Source organism: Ips typographus, linkage group LG4 (genome assembly GCF_016097725.1).
Source record: "Ips typographus isolate SLU linkage group LG4, UJ_Ityp_2.0, whole genome shotgun sequence".
Lineage (NCBI taxonomy): Eukaryota > Metazoa > Arthropoda > Insecta > Coleoptera > Curculionidae > Ips > Ips typographus.
Genome location: NC_138425.1, coordinates 6,069,908 through 6,086,609, shown reverse-complemented (window position 1 = coordinate 6,086,609; position 16,702 = coordinate 6,069,908). Strand labels below are relative to the sequence as shown.

The 16,702-nt window shown below is 33.6% G+C and overlaps 2 protein-coding genes and 1 long non-coding RNA gene across 5 annotated transcripts; 1 reads left to right on the top strand and 2 right to left on the bottom strand.

Annotated features, from left to right (window-relative positions):
* Positions 1–242: 242 nt before the first annotated feature.
* Zip99C (Zinc transporter Zip99C) lies at positions 243–6,475 on the bottom strand. The gene is made up of 5 exons (XM_081978911.1): positions 5,981–6,475; positions 3,547–3,651; positions 1,530–1,621; positions 1,196–1,472; positions 243–1,028 (listed from the first exon to the last, which is right to left on the bottom strand). Exons 1-5 carry the CDS (start codon positions 6,210–6,212, stop codon positions 853–855), a joined length of 882 nt encoding a protein of 293 aa, XP_081835037.1. The 5' UTR covers positions 6,213–6,475; the 3' UTR covers positions 243–852.
* A 223-nt stretch (positions 6,476–6,698) lies between these two features.
* LOC145728574 (uncharacterized) lies at positions 6,699–16,188 on the top strand. 3 transcript variants are annotated; one of them, XR_014178124.1, is made up of 3 exons: positions 6,699–7,084; positions 8,005–10,385; positions 15,804–16,188. It is a non-coding gene; the product is annotated as an uncharacterized LOC145728574 (long non-coding RNA). The 3 variants fall into 3 exon arrangements; XR_014178123.1 differs by lacking the exon at positions 15,804–16,188 and having other exon boundaries at positions 6,699–6,865; positions 6,934–7,084; positions 8,005–10,815; XR_014178125.1 differs by lacking the exon at positions 15,804–16,188 and having other exon boundaries at positions 8,005–8,339; positions 8,408–10,815.
* Positions 7,931–9,948, bottom strand: LOC145728572 (sterol O-acyltransferase 1). The gene is made up of 6 exons (XM_081978910.1): positions 9,806–9,948; positions 9,585–9,752; positions 9,189–9,337; positions 8,984–9,123; positions 8,774–8,934; positions 7,931–8,722 (listed from the first exon to the last, which is right to left on the bottom strand). Exons 1-6 carry the CDS (start codon positions 9,871–9,873, stop codon positions 8,011–8,013), a joined length of 1,398 nt encoding a protein of 465 aa, XP_081835036.1. The 5' UTR covers positions 9,874–9,948; the 3' UTR covers positions 7,931–8,010.
* Positions 16,189–16,702: the final 514 nt, after the last annotated feature.

The window sequence follows — 16,702 nt, the reverse complement described above, 5'->3', positions numbered from 1 at the left end:
AAGTGGACAAAACACCATTGAAACTTTATAGCAATAGGAATTTTTGAGCTGTTAATAAAAATTACCAAACTTTAAATAAAAAAGTAAAACGTACTCACTAACTCACTATTGGTGCACTTTATATATAACTTTCTTTGTAATAGTGTATAATTTCTTCATTGTGATACCCGACGCATGATCTACAAATTGTTCTAATATGTAATGAAATTAAAGGGAAAATCATCAATAAACCTTACTCAACATTTATAGGAAAAATATTATATTTCTGGATATGTTTAAAGAGCACCTATATTGCCCTATCCTTTTATGAATATTCCACTTTATCACATTCTAATATAGGTAATTATACATATTTTGACTCAACAATCACGTCGACTCAATCCATAAAACATAGTATAGAAAATCTAATATTTTACCTTTGAAAAAACAAATTCAGTAACAGGAATATAAAAATATATTAGGTACGTTTCTCGACTTTAGTATTTCAGAGAAAATCACTGTAACAATTAGGTGCTTAATAGAATATGTACACGGTGATTTGTGAACTAAACTGCAAAATTTACCAACTTAAACAATAAACAACAATGCAGATTTTAACTCAAAAAACAATCATACTTCTAGATTGAAACATTGCAATTATGCACATAGATGTTTATTAGATTGTTATCACCTACGTAGTATTTTTCTTTAGTAGTTGTAGTGGTATTCTCGTTGTTAGTCATTAAATCGTACATTTAACGTTATTAAAAAATACTGTACATAGCAGACAGCCGTCGTACCGAACCTAATATTACTATGGCGTTTTACTTCCCTGCTGATTTACTTGGCCTTCAAAAAATGTGTTCAATTATATTAATGAACAAAACCGTCAAGCATGGATACTAGCAAAATTCCAGCCAGAAGCCACGCCAATTGTTTAAAAGACTCCCGAGGGTCTTGTTCTTCTAAAAGGTCCGGCAGAATTGTTACCAGAGCGATGTGTAGGAAAGATCCTGCAGTAAATGGCAGAATCCACGACGTTCTTGCTTCTATAATACACATAAATATGTCACGTCTTACGTTTTTATAGCTCAATAAAAATAACTATCTTTAAGAATGTCAGTGCAGTAAATAGAACAATGTTGAACTTTAAGTAACTGCCATTCAATGTGACCTTTCGCAATAAAAATGTTTGAAACTTCTGGTAGTAACTTACCGATCGAATTTGCTGAGCCACTGCACATTAGAGCAAACAGAGCACCCAAAAGACCACCACCAGCAGTGATAAGCTGCAAAGCGGCTGCTTTATAACGGCTGAATCCGGCATTCAAAATAATGCCAAAATCGCTAAACTCGTGCGGAATTTCGTGGCACAAAATGGCCAAAGTGGTGGTGATTCCCAAACGAGTCGAAACTAGAAAAGCCCCACCTACAGATAGCCCATGGGTGAAGTTGTCGATGGAGTTTGCTAGCAAATTTAGGTAACCTGCCACCTACAGAAAAAAGTAGTTAAGAAAATATTCAGTTTAAAGAGCATTTTCAGCTCACACCTCTTTTTCTCCAATTTTGGTGCTCAGTAGCTTTTCTAATGCTATGAATGTGATGAGTCCCAAAAGAACGTATGCGCCGCTACTAGGTTCATCTAAAATATAGTTAATTAATTCAAAAAGCAGAGAGGAAGTAAAGAAAGAAGTTTCAAAAGCTTAAAACTCATAAATAACTAACTAGAAAAACATGTTGTTGATGTTTTGATTTAACCATCGCGCTTACCAGATTTAAATCTTTTATGATTATGGTATACCACAGACATTTACTGACTTATTTTTTCCTAATACTCTAAATAAAATTTATATACTATAATAAAAATTATAATACTTATTCAGGGATTCACAAGAGATTCTCACAGAAATATAGAAAACTATCAATAAATAATCCTTTCCTTACAAGCTATGAGTAAAGACTGTCTTAATCCGATTTCCTAATCAAAAATGTCTCTCAAGACTCAAGGACTCATCCTTTTAAATCTTCTAAATTGACAACTTTTGGCAACTGACTTACGACTTATTTTTTTCGGAGTCATATTTATCTTATCCACTTGTTTTAAAACTTATGTGGTAAAACTATTTAATTTTTGCCTGCTTGATCTCACTCAAGGAGAAGGTTTTAGTATACAAGGGCAATGCAAATACCTAAGATTAGTTGATTTCAACCTATTAAAAGTTATTTAATTAAAACAGGAGCATAATCAATATAACAGAGGATGAATGTAATTATTAATTTAAAATTTAATTTACAGGGAACAAACAATTCTCAGGTCAAGGAGATGCTTTCATAAAACCCTATTCTAGTTATCTTGGAAAGTTGCCACAATTTAGCATTAATTTCATTCACAAATGTCATAAATAAGCTCAAATAGAAAAAGTTTTTAGACATCACTGAAGTTTATATTTGTCGGTTCTGACTAGTTCTGAGAAGTTTGGTATCAATTGTTTAGAACTCATAATCAATTAACTCAAACAAGATTAGCAAATTAAGGGAGTCACCAAGGGAGTCACACCATATGATAGAAGCACAAAGAAATAGTCGTTCAATAAGCCCCAATTCTATGTAAGAGTCCCTATCACTCAAATTTTCAACTACTAATCCAAATTTAAGGAATCTCTATTAAAAATGCAACACAAAAGCGATTCCCCATCTTAAAATTGAGGAACGCGCTTTATGAAATTTGTTTCATTAAATCCCCATAAAATTTGTTTCAATTTTTTCTCTCTTGTAACTAACTTGCAATTAATAGTAGGTACATTATTTTAGAGGCCGCACCACGATAACCACATAATATTATCTTTGCAATTAGATGTTTTCTTTGTAATTATATCGAAATTAACGCAAACCCAGACAAGTTAAGTCAGTCGGTAAACATTTGTTATTTACTTCCTAAATACAGAAAAGCAGATTTTTATCTAAAGGAATGTAACAGTAAGAGAACATCAAGAAGTAAGAGATTTTTCAGTAGGTACATTTGATTACAAAAGTTTGTTTTTTCACGAACATACTAGTTGTGGCTAGACGTGTGTTTTTTATTTATTCTTTAACTTTCGAAACATTTGCTTTTCTATTACATTGTACGTCATTTCATTTTACTTTGACTTTTGCCATATTTTAATTTAGGTGAATTGGTGGAGCATAACAAAGGAAAACAGTTTGCCAATATTTTCCAAACAAAATCTGAGTCAATGAAAAACACACTACGTTGGATTTTCGTCCTTATTCTTTGTGGTCACACCAACTTGGCTAGCCATTTATAAGTTTGAACTTGAACTCAATTCTCTGTATGTTCTTGTTCATTTGCAGTCTTTATTTATATTATTAACTAAATTAAATCTTAACTATCCTGATTCCTATTCAGCATATTAAGTATTTGCTAAAGATAAACGAGTCCAATTTTTTTTAGGGAGTATTATCAGTGCTGAATGAAAACACGTATTGATAATCTTGACAAAAATGCGATTAATCATTATTTTTCTTCTGCGGTGCTTTTCTGATTTTAATAAACTGTATCCAACTTACTGGGAGATGCAGAGTTGTTGGCATAAATTTCAGGGAGAGAGTGTAAAAAGACATCTCCTAAAAGTGCTCCTACAGCAAATCCCAGCACAGACTTCAGAACAGGACCTGAAAAGAAAATTACTAATTAAACATGTAGTTCATTCAAGTGTTGATATTTTGACACAAATAGATTTACCAAATTATCCATCTAATAATTTAACAGCCATACCATTTGTCTGATTAGCATAACATAATAAACAAAAGCCAGTGGCATTGACTTTTGCACACGTTATATTTTGTGTCTTTACACTCGGCACCAGAATCGGTCGTTCATAAAAACCGATTTATTCATCATAGAGTAGTTAGTTCAATATTACCAGTTTTAAAATTAGGATTATTGTGTAGGAGATGCTGGAGCAAAGTTGGAATATTGTACTTATCTATAGACTATTCAAAGCTAGACAAAAAGCATCTGTTTGCTCGAATATCCCCTTGAAGTATTTTGCACTCCGCATGTCTGACTTGCCAATGAACATGGCATCACTAGTTAAATGTCAACATTTTTTCCACATTGCACTATAAACAATTAGCATTATCAAATGGTTAGTTAGGACGTAGTTGATTTAAACTTTAAAATGCAACTGAGTTCTAAAAGTTTTTAAGAGTTCTTTTTAAATCAAGAACAAAGGAGTCTACAATTACTGCACTTTTAAGTGGCCTTTTGACAGTATATGATAATAATTAATCTCTCAGATATGTTTGTATTTATTTATTAAAATGCGGATCGATAAGGGAGGCATAACTGTTACCAGATCGATAACAACAGATATCAAGCAATATACCACAAGAAGTGTTTTAGTTTAATGGTATTGTCAAATATTGAACACCGTCACGCTCCAATACCCTATAATCAACTACAAAATCGATTACTTAAATAGGTTTCAGCAATTCAATTTAATGCAATAAATCACGTAATCCTGAAGCTACAAGAATGAAATTCAATTTCTTGATAGTGAAAGGAAAGCACTGGCTGGAAAATTGCTTCACCCCTGGACCAAGCAAGATAAGTGTCAGAGAAACGTGTTATATTTTTGAAAGGTTGCAATAAATGAAGCACATATAAGCCGCCCAATTTGATTATGTAGACGGTTTGCAAAGTTAAACAGGAAACATATACAAAAGCAGTAATAATTGCCTGTTATTACTAGTTGAAGCCAATTGTAGGCAACTTTTTATAACAGTGATTTGGACCTGTGGTTTAATTAGATTTTAAAGTTTATTTTACTGTGATTACCAATTACCATGTTTATGATAAAAAATAGACATGATGCCCAAAGAGATTTACTCTGTTAATTTTAAATTGTTTAATTTTAAAATGTTATTTTTAGAGGGTTCATAAAATAATTATATCAATAATTTAATGAAAGGACTTTCAGACATAAATTAAAAATTGGCTAACAATTTTGGTTTACATTTAGTTGGAGTTGCACCTACAAATTCAAACAAACATACTAGTCCTAGATATATTTTTGAGTATTTTTTATAGGTTGGTTGAGACAAGTTACTCATTTATTTACACATTTGTTGTGGTTTCTATTTCTCTGTGAAAACCAAATGCAAAGTATGTGTTACAACAAGCCTGCACATATCATCTTGCCTATTTTGCATTACTTTTTTCAAAGAGAAGTCCACTCCTTCCTCTGGGCATTCACTTGGTTAAGCTAAACTAAATAGGCTATATAACATAAGATGAACCAAGAGAAAAGATAAATTACTCTTGAATTTACTACTCTTTCAAATATTTACAGAACAGTTGATAGTTTGTAATAATTAATAAATTACAACTGCAAAAGACAAAAGGAAGCATTGAAGTAAGTTGAAGGGTCAAATCAAAAAAGACTAATATCTTTAGTTTCATGGAGAAAACCCAAAATTTAAAGCCTTTAGGGTGGAAAATTAATATAAAATCTGTGAAAAAATCAATTACAAATTAGAATAATGATGATGAGCAAATACTTGACACTAATTAGGTACTGAAGTAAAGTTAAGCAAATGTATAAGACATAATTCTACAATCACAATGCACTAATAGATTTGTTGTTAGCTATCCCAGATTAGAACCCAGGGCAATTTAATGTGACCTTAACAGCACAAACCAAAAAACCAAACTGAGACAACATTAGCAAGATACTCTTGAGGTTTTAAATATCATAATCACTGAGATCCACAGTAATCATTCAAGTAATTCCAATCATTTCAAGTTAATTATTATAAAAGCACTGCCAGTAATTGTCAACTCAGTACACTTCAAGTAGGTTACTTAAAATTGCTTCTGACAACTTTATCAGACTTTGTCCCAGAGAGAAAATTATCTTCAGTTGAAACTTTTTTGAACAAACAAAATTACATCACAATAGAAGTTTGATAAATCTGTACTAATGAGTGGGTAACTAACCTTCTTTACTTTTTGGGTCTCCAAAGATAAAGAACATGGGAATTATGCCAGTGAGCCCCACGCAAATTGACCCAATGACGGAAAAAAGCCACGGCATGTAGGGTAGCCCGTCCAGGAACCAGTCAGGAATGTTGGGCATTTTTGCGAGCGGCAAATCCTCCTCTGATGAACTAGTAAGGATGCTGCTATTGTTTACAATGTCAAAGACACACAAAACTGAGCTAGTTAGCATGGCCGTTACTTTTTTTTATAGTACCGGTAACGTAGATTTGAATTTTTCACTAGAAAAGGGGATCCTCGATAACAGGTATGATAACGAGATGATAAATAATTAAAAGAAACGCTTTGATAATTCACGCCGACTAATCTACTCTGAGATTGAGCCGGTCGCTTGATCAACTAACTAATTTCCAGCGGAACACTTATTGTTATACTCGCATTGTTTTGATAATGGTTTTAATCACATTTCGGTTGAATTTGCACTCCATTCGCTTCACACGATCACCACTATTTACTACGTTTTGGCTTGGCTCATATGGTTTTGACGTAACTGACAGACGTCCTCGGCGCCCCACCAATGGCGTTTTGACCACGCTTTCTTTTGTTTTTCTTCCCGTTAGACTCCACGTTGCCACACTTCACGTTTTTACACAACAAGTCAGCTTGCCTAGTTTAATCCATCACAAGAAAGTTTACTTAAATACGGTTAGCACGTCTGTTCCCACCTGCGTCCGTGTTATTTGAATATGAAGTTCTGGTTCTGGTTCTTTGCGATTTGAACAGTTGGCTGGACAGGCTGGACTATGCTTTGGTAGCCCTGGTAAGAGTGGTAAGGTTGATCGAGTTGAAACACACTGGCAACGTAGCCGCATGGCGGCAAATAAAGTGCGTCTTTAGCTAATGAGGTGACAATCAAGATTATTATTAAACTCCATGTTTTTTCGTATTTATAGATTTTCATATTCCTTTGTGTTTAATCGAACAAAGTGGTATAGATACGCCATCACCCTCTTGTTATCCAGATTATCCAGTAATGTAAGGATTGTTTAAAAACTAGATGGAGAGTTTTAGTTTGGTTTGGAATTATTAAGTGGGCATAATAAGGTAACTATATTAAAATTATACCTCAATAAGTCATACCTACCGTAAATAACATGAAAAAAGTGGTCATAAATGCGGTTATTGGTTTGTTTATATTATGTAGTATGTTTACTGAATGTTAGGCTGTGTGGCGCCATCTACATGTGTTAATTATGTATTTGGCGGTTGCCTGTAATGTAGCATCTAGAAAATTTGATGTTATAGTGTGCATTCCGTAAGATGGCGCTGTGGCAAATTATATTTTATTCTATATGACAAGTGTTTACTTTTTGTAGTATGCAACTGTACATACCTCATCTGTAATTTAGCTTTGGAATTCTTTTTGTAAAGCACTCTCCGCCCTCGTATTGTTACCCTAGCCTGGGTGCCCTTGAGAAAAATGCTTGGGTTTCATTAAGGCGGCCCCTGTGTAGGTTTGTATTGCCATTTTAAGTAATCACATGACGCAACTATTGTCAAGAATCCAAACGTCACGTGACTAAAATGCTTCAGTTAACAAAGCAAGAATTTTATATTTGAACAAATTTCAATACAACTCAAATACAAAAAGTTTCCAAATACCTTATAATGCGTTCACTCATTTCCACAGTCGCATTTTAAATTTAAGTTGAGTTTGGTTTTGAATGTGACAGAACGAATGAAAAAAGTTACATTCTGAATTACGCACTTATCTTAAAGTACAAATGTGAAATGTGCCCTAAAACCCCTAAACCATTTGGATGTACTACAGTGACTTTATACAGAGAAAGCATTTAAGCCAAATCTTTTGTTTCTGTATTTAAAGCCACTGTAGTTTAGGCTAACGGTGCTATCGACCATAATTGTTTAACTTTTAAAGTAAAATAACCGTCACATTTTATTTGTGTATTTTAAATATAAAAATATAAATTTGTACAGAAAAATTACCATAAATTACATTTCAGCATCACTTAATACACTATACAGTTACAAGTAAACAGCCTAGGAACAATAAAATCCATTAAAGAATCGGAACCGTCCACGACGGGCAGGTTAGTCCTAACGAACCATTCGGTGGCGTACAAACTAGATAAAATTGAGCACCCAATAGCTAAGAAATACCAGAACAAAACATTCAAAACATCCAGTTTGGGCGCAGGAATAAAACTTAAAATACCAGCTTCGCAAAAAGTCACAAACAATACGGGGAAAAAGAACCCAAACATGGTGGTTAGTACCCATTCGTGGACGATCGCGGATACCACAAACACTGTCAGTTTCGCCATTCTTTTGTTGCCAGGTACCACGTGTTCGTAGATGTCCTTGTATACGTAAGTGAACAACCAATCGCCTACTACCATGTTCCAGGTTCTGAAGTATTCGTTGTAACTGGTGGATGTCCACCAGTCCTGGTAGAATTGACGATCGCCGAATCTGAGTAATTCCCCGAAAAGGTTCTGGGTGGTGTCCAGCACCACATAGAAGGCCAGCAGAAGTAGCATTAGTCCAACTGTAAAATTGTCTAAAGCTTGAAGGATTAGCTCTTGGATAGTATATGGTCGTAGACCAATGTCTTTGTGGTTGGGGATGATGAAACGTTCTAGAAGAAAGGCGTAGTAGAACACCACACCGACTATTTCCACTAGTTTCTCCATGACGAATTTCCACCTAATGGTTTTTCTCCTACAAATTCAGTAAAATTTTTTGAACTCAGAATAGGTGAAAATTGCATACTTAGGATATTCATCGCAATAAACTAGAGTGGGGGCAAAGAGGAAATAGACGAAGTGTTGTAAAGTTGGTAGGACAAGTTGCCGGTCTGAGTGAGGTTTGTATTTCAGAACTTTCCCAGCATTACTTCTTACGTAGGCATGAATTTTCATCAAAAGTCTTGTCTGAAAAAAGGGTGATATACATTTTGAAAAACCCAATAGAAATTATTACCTGTTCTAAGCAAATAATCGACGCAGATCCAATGGGTAATTCCAAAACATACACCAGAATAGCGATTATACGGAATTGGAGGATGTAATAAACTCCTAATGCTAACAACCATACCACATCCCAAACTCTGATTGTTTTACCTGGAAAAACACAAAAAATTTTGTTTGCAACGTAATGTTTGCGCTTATTTTTATCATCTAATTACCTTTAGGTGGAAATTGAGTTCTACGAGTCCCCCAAAAGTTAAAACATTGGTGTACAATGAGGGCGCACAAGTTTAAACCGATCCAAATTAAGGCTACCCAATGGATTTTTCCTAATCCTGTTGATATTACTTTGAAACCCACTCTGAATCTAGAAAATGTTAAAATTATTATAGTATTCAAGTCTTAAAAGGTAAAAATACTGTATATACAGAGAATCTTTAAAATTTCCCAGAAATTTACATAAAACTTTTATAGTCAGATACTAAAGTGTTTATCTCACTATATGTGAAATAGTTTCTAAAAACTTTTGCGTATCACACACCCTTAGTTTTTAAAAAAATATCTACAGGTATGTAAAATTATTAAAATAATTAGGATCTGAAAATCATACTTACTCTCCATGTTCAAAGTAATCATGTAATACTGTATTTAAAAATAGAGCGATCAAAGAAGCAGCAAAAATATTTTTGATCACTTTAATGTGAGGATTTTCACACAAAGTGGTCAACAGAGAGTCGCGCACTACAAAAGTCCTGATTGGCAGTTGCTTGATCTTTTTTGTCCTAAAATTCCTTATTTTATTTTCTCTTTTGGCTATTGAATGGCTATTACTTACTTGTTCTTTTCCTGTCCGTTTTGTTGCATTTTCTTAGTTGGTGAATTGTTAGTAAAAATTTCTCCCATTTCCTTTTATTTGAACGACCACCATTTAAAGTTTAAGTAACAACACTAAACTAGTACAGAACAATAAATAAGTTTAGAAACGACCTATACCACAATCCAGTATGTACTGTCCTCGAATCGGATGTTCAATATACACATCATTCACTTACATTGTGTCTGAAATGACAACAAGACAACAATACTTCCTTATCTCGAAAAGGCAGGACCGGAGTGACCTATTGTTTTGACCCAATCAAAACTTGGATTAACGCACTGATCAAAGTTAAATTAAATAAAACTTTAAATTTGGGTTTGTTATTCACCTTTGTCCTTTGTGTCAGCACATTTGTGTTACTAATGCCTACTGAATTACTTTTTTAAAGAATGCTACACTGAACGTAAATTCGAATTCCCGTGTACTTTTTACAAATCGCAACATATTGTGAATCCGGTTTAGTGCATGATGACTAAAAATTTCTAGGAACTGAACGCGATAACGTGCTTAGTTGTGACAATTAAAGTTCAGTTAAAAGGTAAATGTAGAAAAAAATGTAATTCATTTAATGAGTTGAATGATTGTTCTGTGTCAAGGTTACCAAATGTTTGTATACCAATTATTTATTTTAATTCCATATTATTTATATAATTGTACTATTTACACTGTTTAGATAATTGTTTCAAACAGTGTCAGTGTTTAAATAAAAAAATCTAAATCTATTTTGTCATTACAGAGACAAACCCAAAAGTTTTTAAAATTTTGAGCGATTGAACTTATGCAACTTAAGTTCAAATATTTGCTTTTACCAAAAATGCGTTTATAATATTTTAAAATCTTATGTTATTTTAATAATTAATATATTGGTGTTAACCGAAAATTTAAATAACATTTTTATCTGGAAATCAAAAAGGTTTTGTAAGGAAATTATGCATAATGAAATAAATATATTACAATATATTTTTTTAAATTGTTTTTGTATAGAATCATTTTGTGGTCTAGAAAACTTCCATAAATTCACAAAATTTTATTTTGAAATATGTATAAGAATGGATTTTTTTAAATTAAAAATATGATGTTTTTTTAAACTACTTGAGGAGTATTTGGAAACTCTTAGACGGTTCTATAATTTTTTGGAAAATTTAGACTATTTTCATAAGGTTTCTAGACGAGTTTAAAAAGCATTGAACGTTTTTAGACTGCTTTTAAAGCATTTGAGACCTTCTAGACTAGTTGAAGATCATTTGGAAGTCTTTAGAGCGTTCTAAAAATATTTGGAAGGCTTTCGACTGCTTGAGAAACCTTTTGGAGTTTCTGCAGTGTTTTTTTCTGTAAATCTAATCGTTTTCGAGATATTTTCCAAAAACTACTTTGATGCACTTTTTACCGAAAATTAGTTCAAAAATTGAACACCCTGTACCTTGGTTATTTTTGGGAGTTCAGAGAGGTTTAACCACTCAAAAGAAACGTCTTGAACTTCTCTTTTCAGTGGTGTAGAGCAAAAAATTCTATCTAAAAAATTGTGTACAGGGTGAGCAAAAATAATGACCCACTAACAACTTCGTGCAAATACTCTTAATCTAGTGGTTTTCGTTAATTTGTACATAACACCCTGTACATAATTCCATACATTTTTCTAAATTTATAAGAGAACAGTAAGAAAAATACAAACTAGGAAAATTTGTTAGGAACGCTGAAATACTGTCACTTGTCAAAATATCCTATTTTGTTTTATGTTGTTGCCTATATCCAGCTTTACTTGTCTTTTACGTATATGTTTCACAAAACAAAACGGTTTACTATAGAAATATTTTTTTTTTACTATAAAACAAGTGCGAACCCAGTCATGCTTATTGAAGTAAACAAAACAAATATTTTAAAACTATTATAAGGTTAGTGACATTTTCCTGATAACTATAATCGCAATAATTCAAACTTTGCAAAGTCGCACACCATAAAAAGATAAAAATTTAATTTATTGTTTTTGATTATTATAAAGAGTGTCCCAAGTTTTAATCCAGAAAAAAAAATGTTGGAAATGTATTTCAAATGAGTTGAAATTTGAATGAACACAAATTTGACGTGTATCAAAGTAGTCATGATAAGGCAATTTTATTTTTGTCACAAATAGTATGATTATGATACCCTGCAGCAACGTGCGTATTTTTTTTGTGTTTTCTCATTTGGTGCATTTTCCTAAAACTTGGGACACTCTAAAACTTCAAAACTGATATTAGAAAAAACCAAGGCACCCAAAAACTAAATTTTAAACAGCTAAACAGAGCATTCTTTCTCTCAGTCTATAACACCAGCTAGCACTGGCGTTTTTTTAACAGGCAAACATGTGTGGAAGAATCTCTACTCGTATATTGCGGACTGTGTCCATCCTTTGTCCAGTAGTGACTCTGGTCGGCCAGTAAGAAACGTTTACGCCGACATAATCAAGAGGAATTTAATTAAAATGTCAAGAATGTCCTGGCGGAATCGGTGGCGGACTTCCTGGAGATTTTCTAGGGACAGGATCGCAGAGAATGCACGAAGGTTGTTGCATTCCTTCAATAAGTTGAAAAGTGTGTGTGGTGTGCGTTTTGTCTGTGGCGAATTTCTGGTCTCCTGGTATTTGGGGTATTGCCACATTTGACAGAAATTCTTCGAATGTTTTATAGCGAATTCCTGGGAAATTACAATGAGTTCCCAGTTTGTTTCGTTGTTTGGTAGCCGCTTGGTGTTCTAGTTGCTCTTATGAATTTGTGCTTTGTCTTTATCTTTCTAAAAGAAAATGTAATACATAAAGGGCTTTGTTTCTTTAACTTCAATGAATCTTAGTTTCTCAATAATTGGTAACCAAAAAAAAAGGCCAAATATTTTAAAGTATGCCTGGAGGCGCAACAGTCTGCCTTGAAAACGATTCAGTGTGTAGTGTGGGTCCATGCTCCAGGATATCTCTCGACTTTTTCTGTTTGCCTGGTGTCAAAGCCCTCTTAGTTATGAATTATTAGAAAATAAAATCTCCAGGACGTCATAATTTTATGACGAGGCCGCTAGTCTCGCGACCACATTTGTGCATGCGTTTCCAATCAGTCCAATCACCATAAATCCCAATTAACGTCGGTAAGATAGCGAATCAGTTCACATAAATAAAAATTTATTTATTTTTAGTTTATTCAATTGTTGTTGGTGATCCGATTGAAATTCTGAAAAATTAGGTCTTTATATTGATTAGTAAGTATTGGATTGTAACCGTAAAAATAATTTGAAACATTGAAACACTCCTATTTGTTAAAAAAAAGGTGTTAAATTTCAGTATATTTAAAGAGTCTGAAGCAGAATTCCCCAAAAATTTCAAACTGTAAGCACAAAACAACATGCTTTTTCATTTTACAATTAAAATTCATATGTCTTGGCACCACTGTTTTTTTTTACTTATTTTTTCTCATTGCATATGGTGTATCAAGACAAATCCTCACGGACCAGGAAGCTAGAATATGCAGAGAGTCAAACAATAGTTTTGAGTCCAAATTCCTTATTGTTTATAAAACTTTGGACACTCTGGCAACACTGCAATAACAGGGCCTTCTTTTCATGAAGCGTGGAAACTAGCGTCGTATGCGGATTCCGCTGGAACTAGCACGGGTACGTTTGTTTCGTTAGCTTTCGTTCTGCATATTCAGTATTTTTGATGTCTGAGTAGTGAAGAAATACAACTTAGCTTGGCATAAGCACAATCAACTGACGTTTATCTCATCTGCCTGAAATAAATATTGTATAAAACCGGTTATAAATTTAAAGTGGCAATGTTTCAGTTGAATGGCAGCACTGTAAACGCACCCAATACGCAAGGCTACGTAAACCGAAGGCGCATTTCCTCCGACTAACTTCTGTGCTCCTAATTAATAGACCGCCATTTTCGCGCCCAGGCAACCATCCCACGGTCACGTGGCGACCAACGTTGCCAGACTTTGTTATTAGTCCTGTCATCAGTGAATTCAATAAGCGCAAGTATAGCAAATATCAGTTTTTTACTCGCTGCACTATTACATTGCTGTTTCATATAACTACAGCCACTGCTACACTTGTTGATTACTGATTGTCTCTTAAACAGGTGCAAATCTTTCTAAATTGAACGAAGAGAAAAAGCAATACAGTTTTGCACTGAGTACAGTTTGGCAACGTGGCATAGTGTCATCGTGCAGTTGGTGTGGGTAATTGTGTACTGCAACAGCTGGGAACAGGCAACTGGCAATACACGCTTATGTATTGATGGTAGACTGACTTACTCTTTGAAATTGTAATTTTCTGATTTTTAAACGTGTTTGTTTGTTTGTTTTTCTAGTCTTACTAGAATACTAGTTAATTCCTTAAGTTTATAGAACAGATAAGTAGGCATTTGGTAAACGGATATGGAATCACAGTCTCACCCTAGTTGTGAGATATGAAATAGACCAATTACAGCTTATCTTGCCCGTAAATTAATCGTTGGCATCAAAACATTGCACTTTTGCGTTTTTGCTTTGTCTGTGTAATTTCAAATTTTTCGATTTATGTTGATACAGACTCTAACCTCTAAACTGGATAAATGAAGCGGCTTAATAAGACTCTTACAGACTCCCATAAATAGCAAATTAACGAAAAAAAACACTGGATGGGCAAAGCCCCAAACTACTTTCAAACGTCGGCTGTCAAAATGACAAAGCTGTCAATTTATTAATGGCGTTTTTGATTGGTATGTTTAATGCAAAACTAGTGCATTTGTCTCCTTCTCTGTCAAATATCGTTGAAAGAGTAGGAAATACACTAGATTTGCAGTAAACATGTCAATCTTAAACATCGTTAGATCAGTTTCAGGCATATTTCTTTGCATTTGTAGTTATACCACTGACGCTAAATTTAATGAGAAAGTCATGTAAAAATACCTACACTGCACTAATAAATAATGAAAATATTGTTATTAAAGATTCATTTGAAGTTAGCATTCACAGAAAAGTGCCTTAAAACTCATCTAATTTGTTAATTTCTATTTAAACTTTAAAACGTTTTGTTAAAATTGTAAATACACGAGAAACAGGAAGGGAGGAGATTCATCATATACTGAATACCACAGTTACAGTTAACTTAAATTGACATTGACAGTTTAAATTTCAAATGAGTAACTAATGGAGTAGGTAACCATGACGTCATTAACCTAACTAACCAATTTTAGTCAGCTCAATAAAATAGCCATTTTGGTTTCCACAAGCTGACATTGTCAGCGCCTATTATGCGTCAAAACAATGATAATGTAAACATGGAAATATTCCAAAAATTTAGTGTTAAATAAAATGAGTTATTTCAAGTTCATCTGAAATAGTGCATAAAAAATAGTGGACAGGAAAGTTTGGACAAGTTTGAAGCTCTTTAGTGGACAAAGTATTAGATCAACCAACATATTGGGGTATAGTTGGAAGGCCCATTTCATTGGCTATCCATCGACATATAAAAGTCCATGCCATGTCAATGAAATAAGGAAGCTCCCTAGCGGTGGTCGTTCTCAAACTTTCGTCCTCGGGCAATACGGACATCTTTTCCATCCTTGTTGTAGAATATGGAGTTAAGAAAGGACAGTAATTGTATTCTACATTTGTTGTTATTTTTGGAAAATAAAAGTTTTTGCAAATCGTTGTTCAACTGGCGATTAGCAACACAATTTTTGGGTTTTAAAAGCTTCCTGTGTCTTCAGATCACTTTTTCTATATGTGTGTAATTGCCATCATTAAGCTTCGACAAGCGTTAAATATTAATTACGCACTTTGGTAATAAAAATATATGATTTCGTCAAGTACGTATAATAAATAATATTGTTTGAAGAGAGCCTTGACAATTTAAGCAACATTAATAAGTAGGATTATGCTATTAATAAATAATTAATAGCGAACAAAACTGCTATTTTTTCTAAAGAAAGAACTTTACAAAATTTTAGGTTGCTGATATCATCAGGAACAAGTACGAGGTCGGACCGTTCGAGTGTAAACACAAAGTTTATCAATGCCACCTTGGTTTAAACAAACATTTGCATATTACACCGATGGATCATTCATCGAAGAAGCCATTCGAGGAGCCTTTCTAGTGTTAATTAACTATTTAATCGTTAAAATCAATTAATACACTTGCCTTTATGCAAATATAGAAAGCATAAGCCGCGTTCTTGACACAGCGATTGTTGATGTATTGAGTCTACAAAGCCAAACGGTGATGATTGGAACAACCTTCCCAGTTTGAATCCAAAAAATCTTCTATTAATAATTACCCTTTAAGATGCTACATAGAAAAATGTTGAAAAATGATAATAATCAGTAAATGTGTCAAAAATGTTAATAATCAATATTGATAAAAGTCTGGTTGTCAGGGTTAAAAAGCATATAAAATACAAGGTTTTAGTAGTTTAACTGAAACGTCTATATTTAATAATTTGTCAATGACTGTCTGAAAACGATTAATTTTCTGTATTATCATTAGTAAGTAAAACTCAATATTTGCATATTAGACAGTATTAGAAGTGGTGATTTTAGAGTCTGGTAATACCAAAAAGTATGTTATTGACCTGTATGATTGAAAAAACCCAAAACTTTAGGATGTAAAAACAGACGAACGAAAGCCGGCTGTTTGGACATCCTATAGTTTGCCAGGACCACCAGAGATGGACGAGCTGACGAAGAAAGAGGAAAGGCCAGAAGAGCCCCTCCGTCAGCGGGGGATCCTTCTCCCAGGACAGGCCGATGCAACTCTGGGAACTTCCCGAAAGGGAAAATTCCTGGACTTGTAGCGACTTCCTCTTCCAGACCTATCCTTTTGGTCTACAGCGATGGGAGGGTAAAAAGC

What these genes read in the sequence shown, in the direction of transcription:
- Zip99C (XM_081978911.1), bottom strand. Translation starts at nt 6,212, where the DNA reads ATGCTAACTAGCTCAGTTTTGTGTGTCTTTGACATTGTAAACAATAGC. An exon ending in AGACCCAAAAAGTAAAGAAG is followed by an intron (nt 3,652 to 5,980) that starts GTTAGTTACCCA and finishes TTTTCTTTTCAG; the next exon opens with GTCCTGTTCTGAAGTCTGTG. An exon ending in CCAAAATTGGAGAAAAAGAG is followed by an intron (nt 1,473 to 1,529) that starts GTGTGAGCTGAA and finishes TTTTTTCTGTAG; the next exon opens with GTGGCAGGTTACCTAAATTT.
- LOC145728572 (XM_081978910.1), bottom strand. Translation starts at nt 9,873, where the DNA reads ATGGGAGAAATTTTTACTAACAATTCACCAACTAAGAAAATGCAACAA. An exon ending in AACTCAATTTCCACCTAAAG is followed by an intron (nt 9,124 to 9,188) that starts GTAATTAGATGA and finishes GTGTTTTTCCAG; the next exon opens with GTAAAACAATCAGAGTTTGG. An exon ending in TATTGCGATGAATATCCTAA is followed by an intron (nt 8,723 to 8,773) that starts GTATGCAATTTT and finishes CTGAATTTGTAG; the next exon opens with GAGAAAAACCATTAGGTGGA.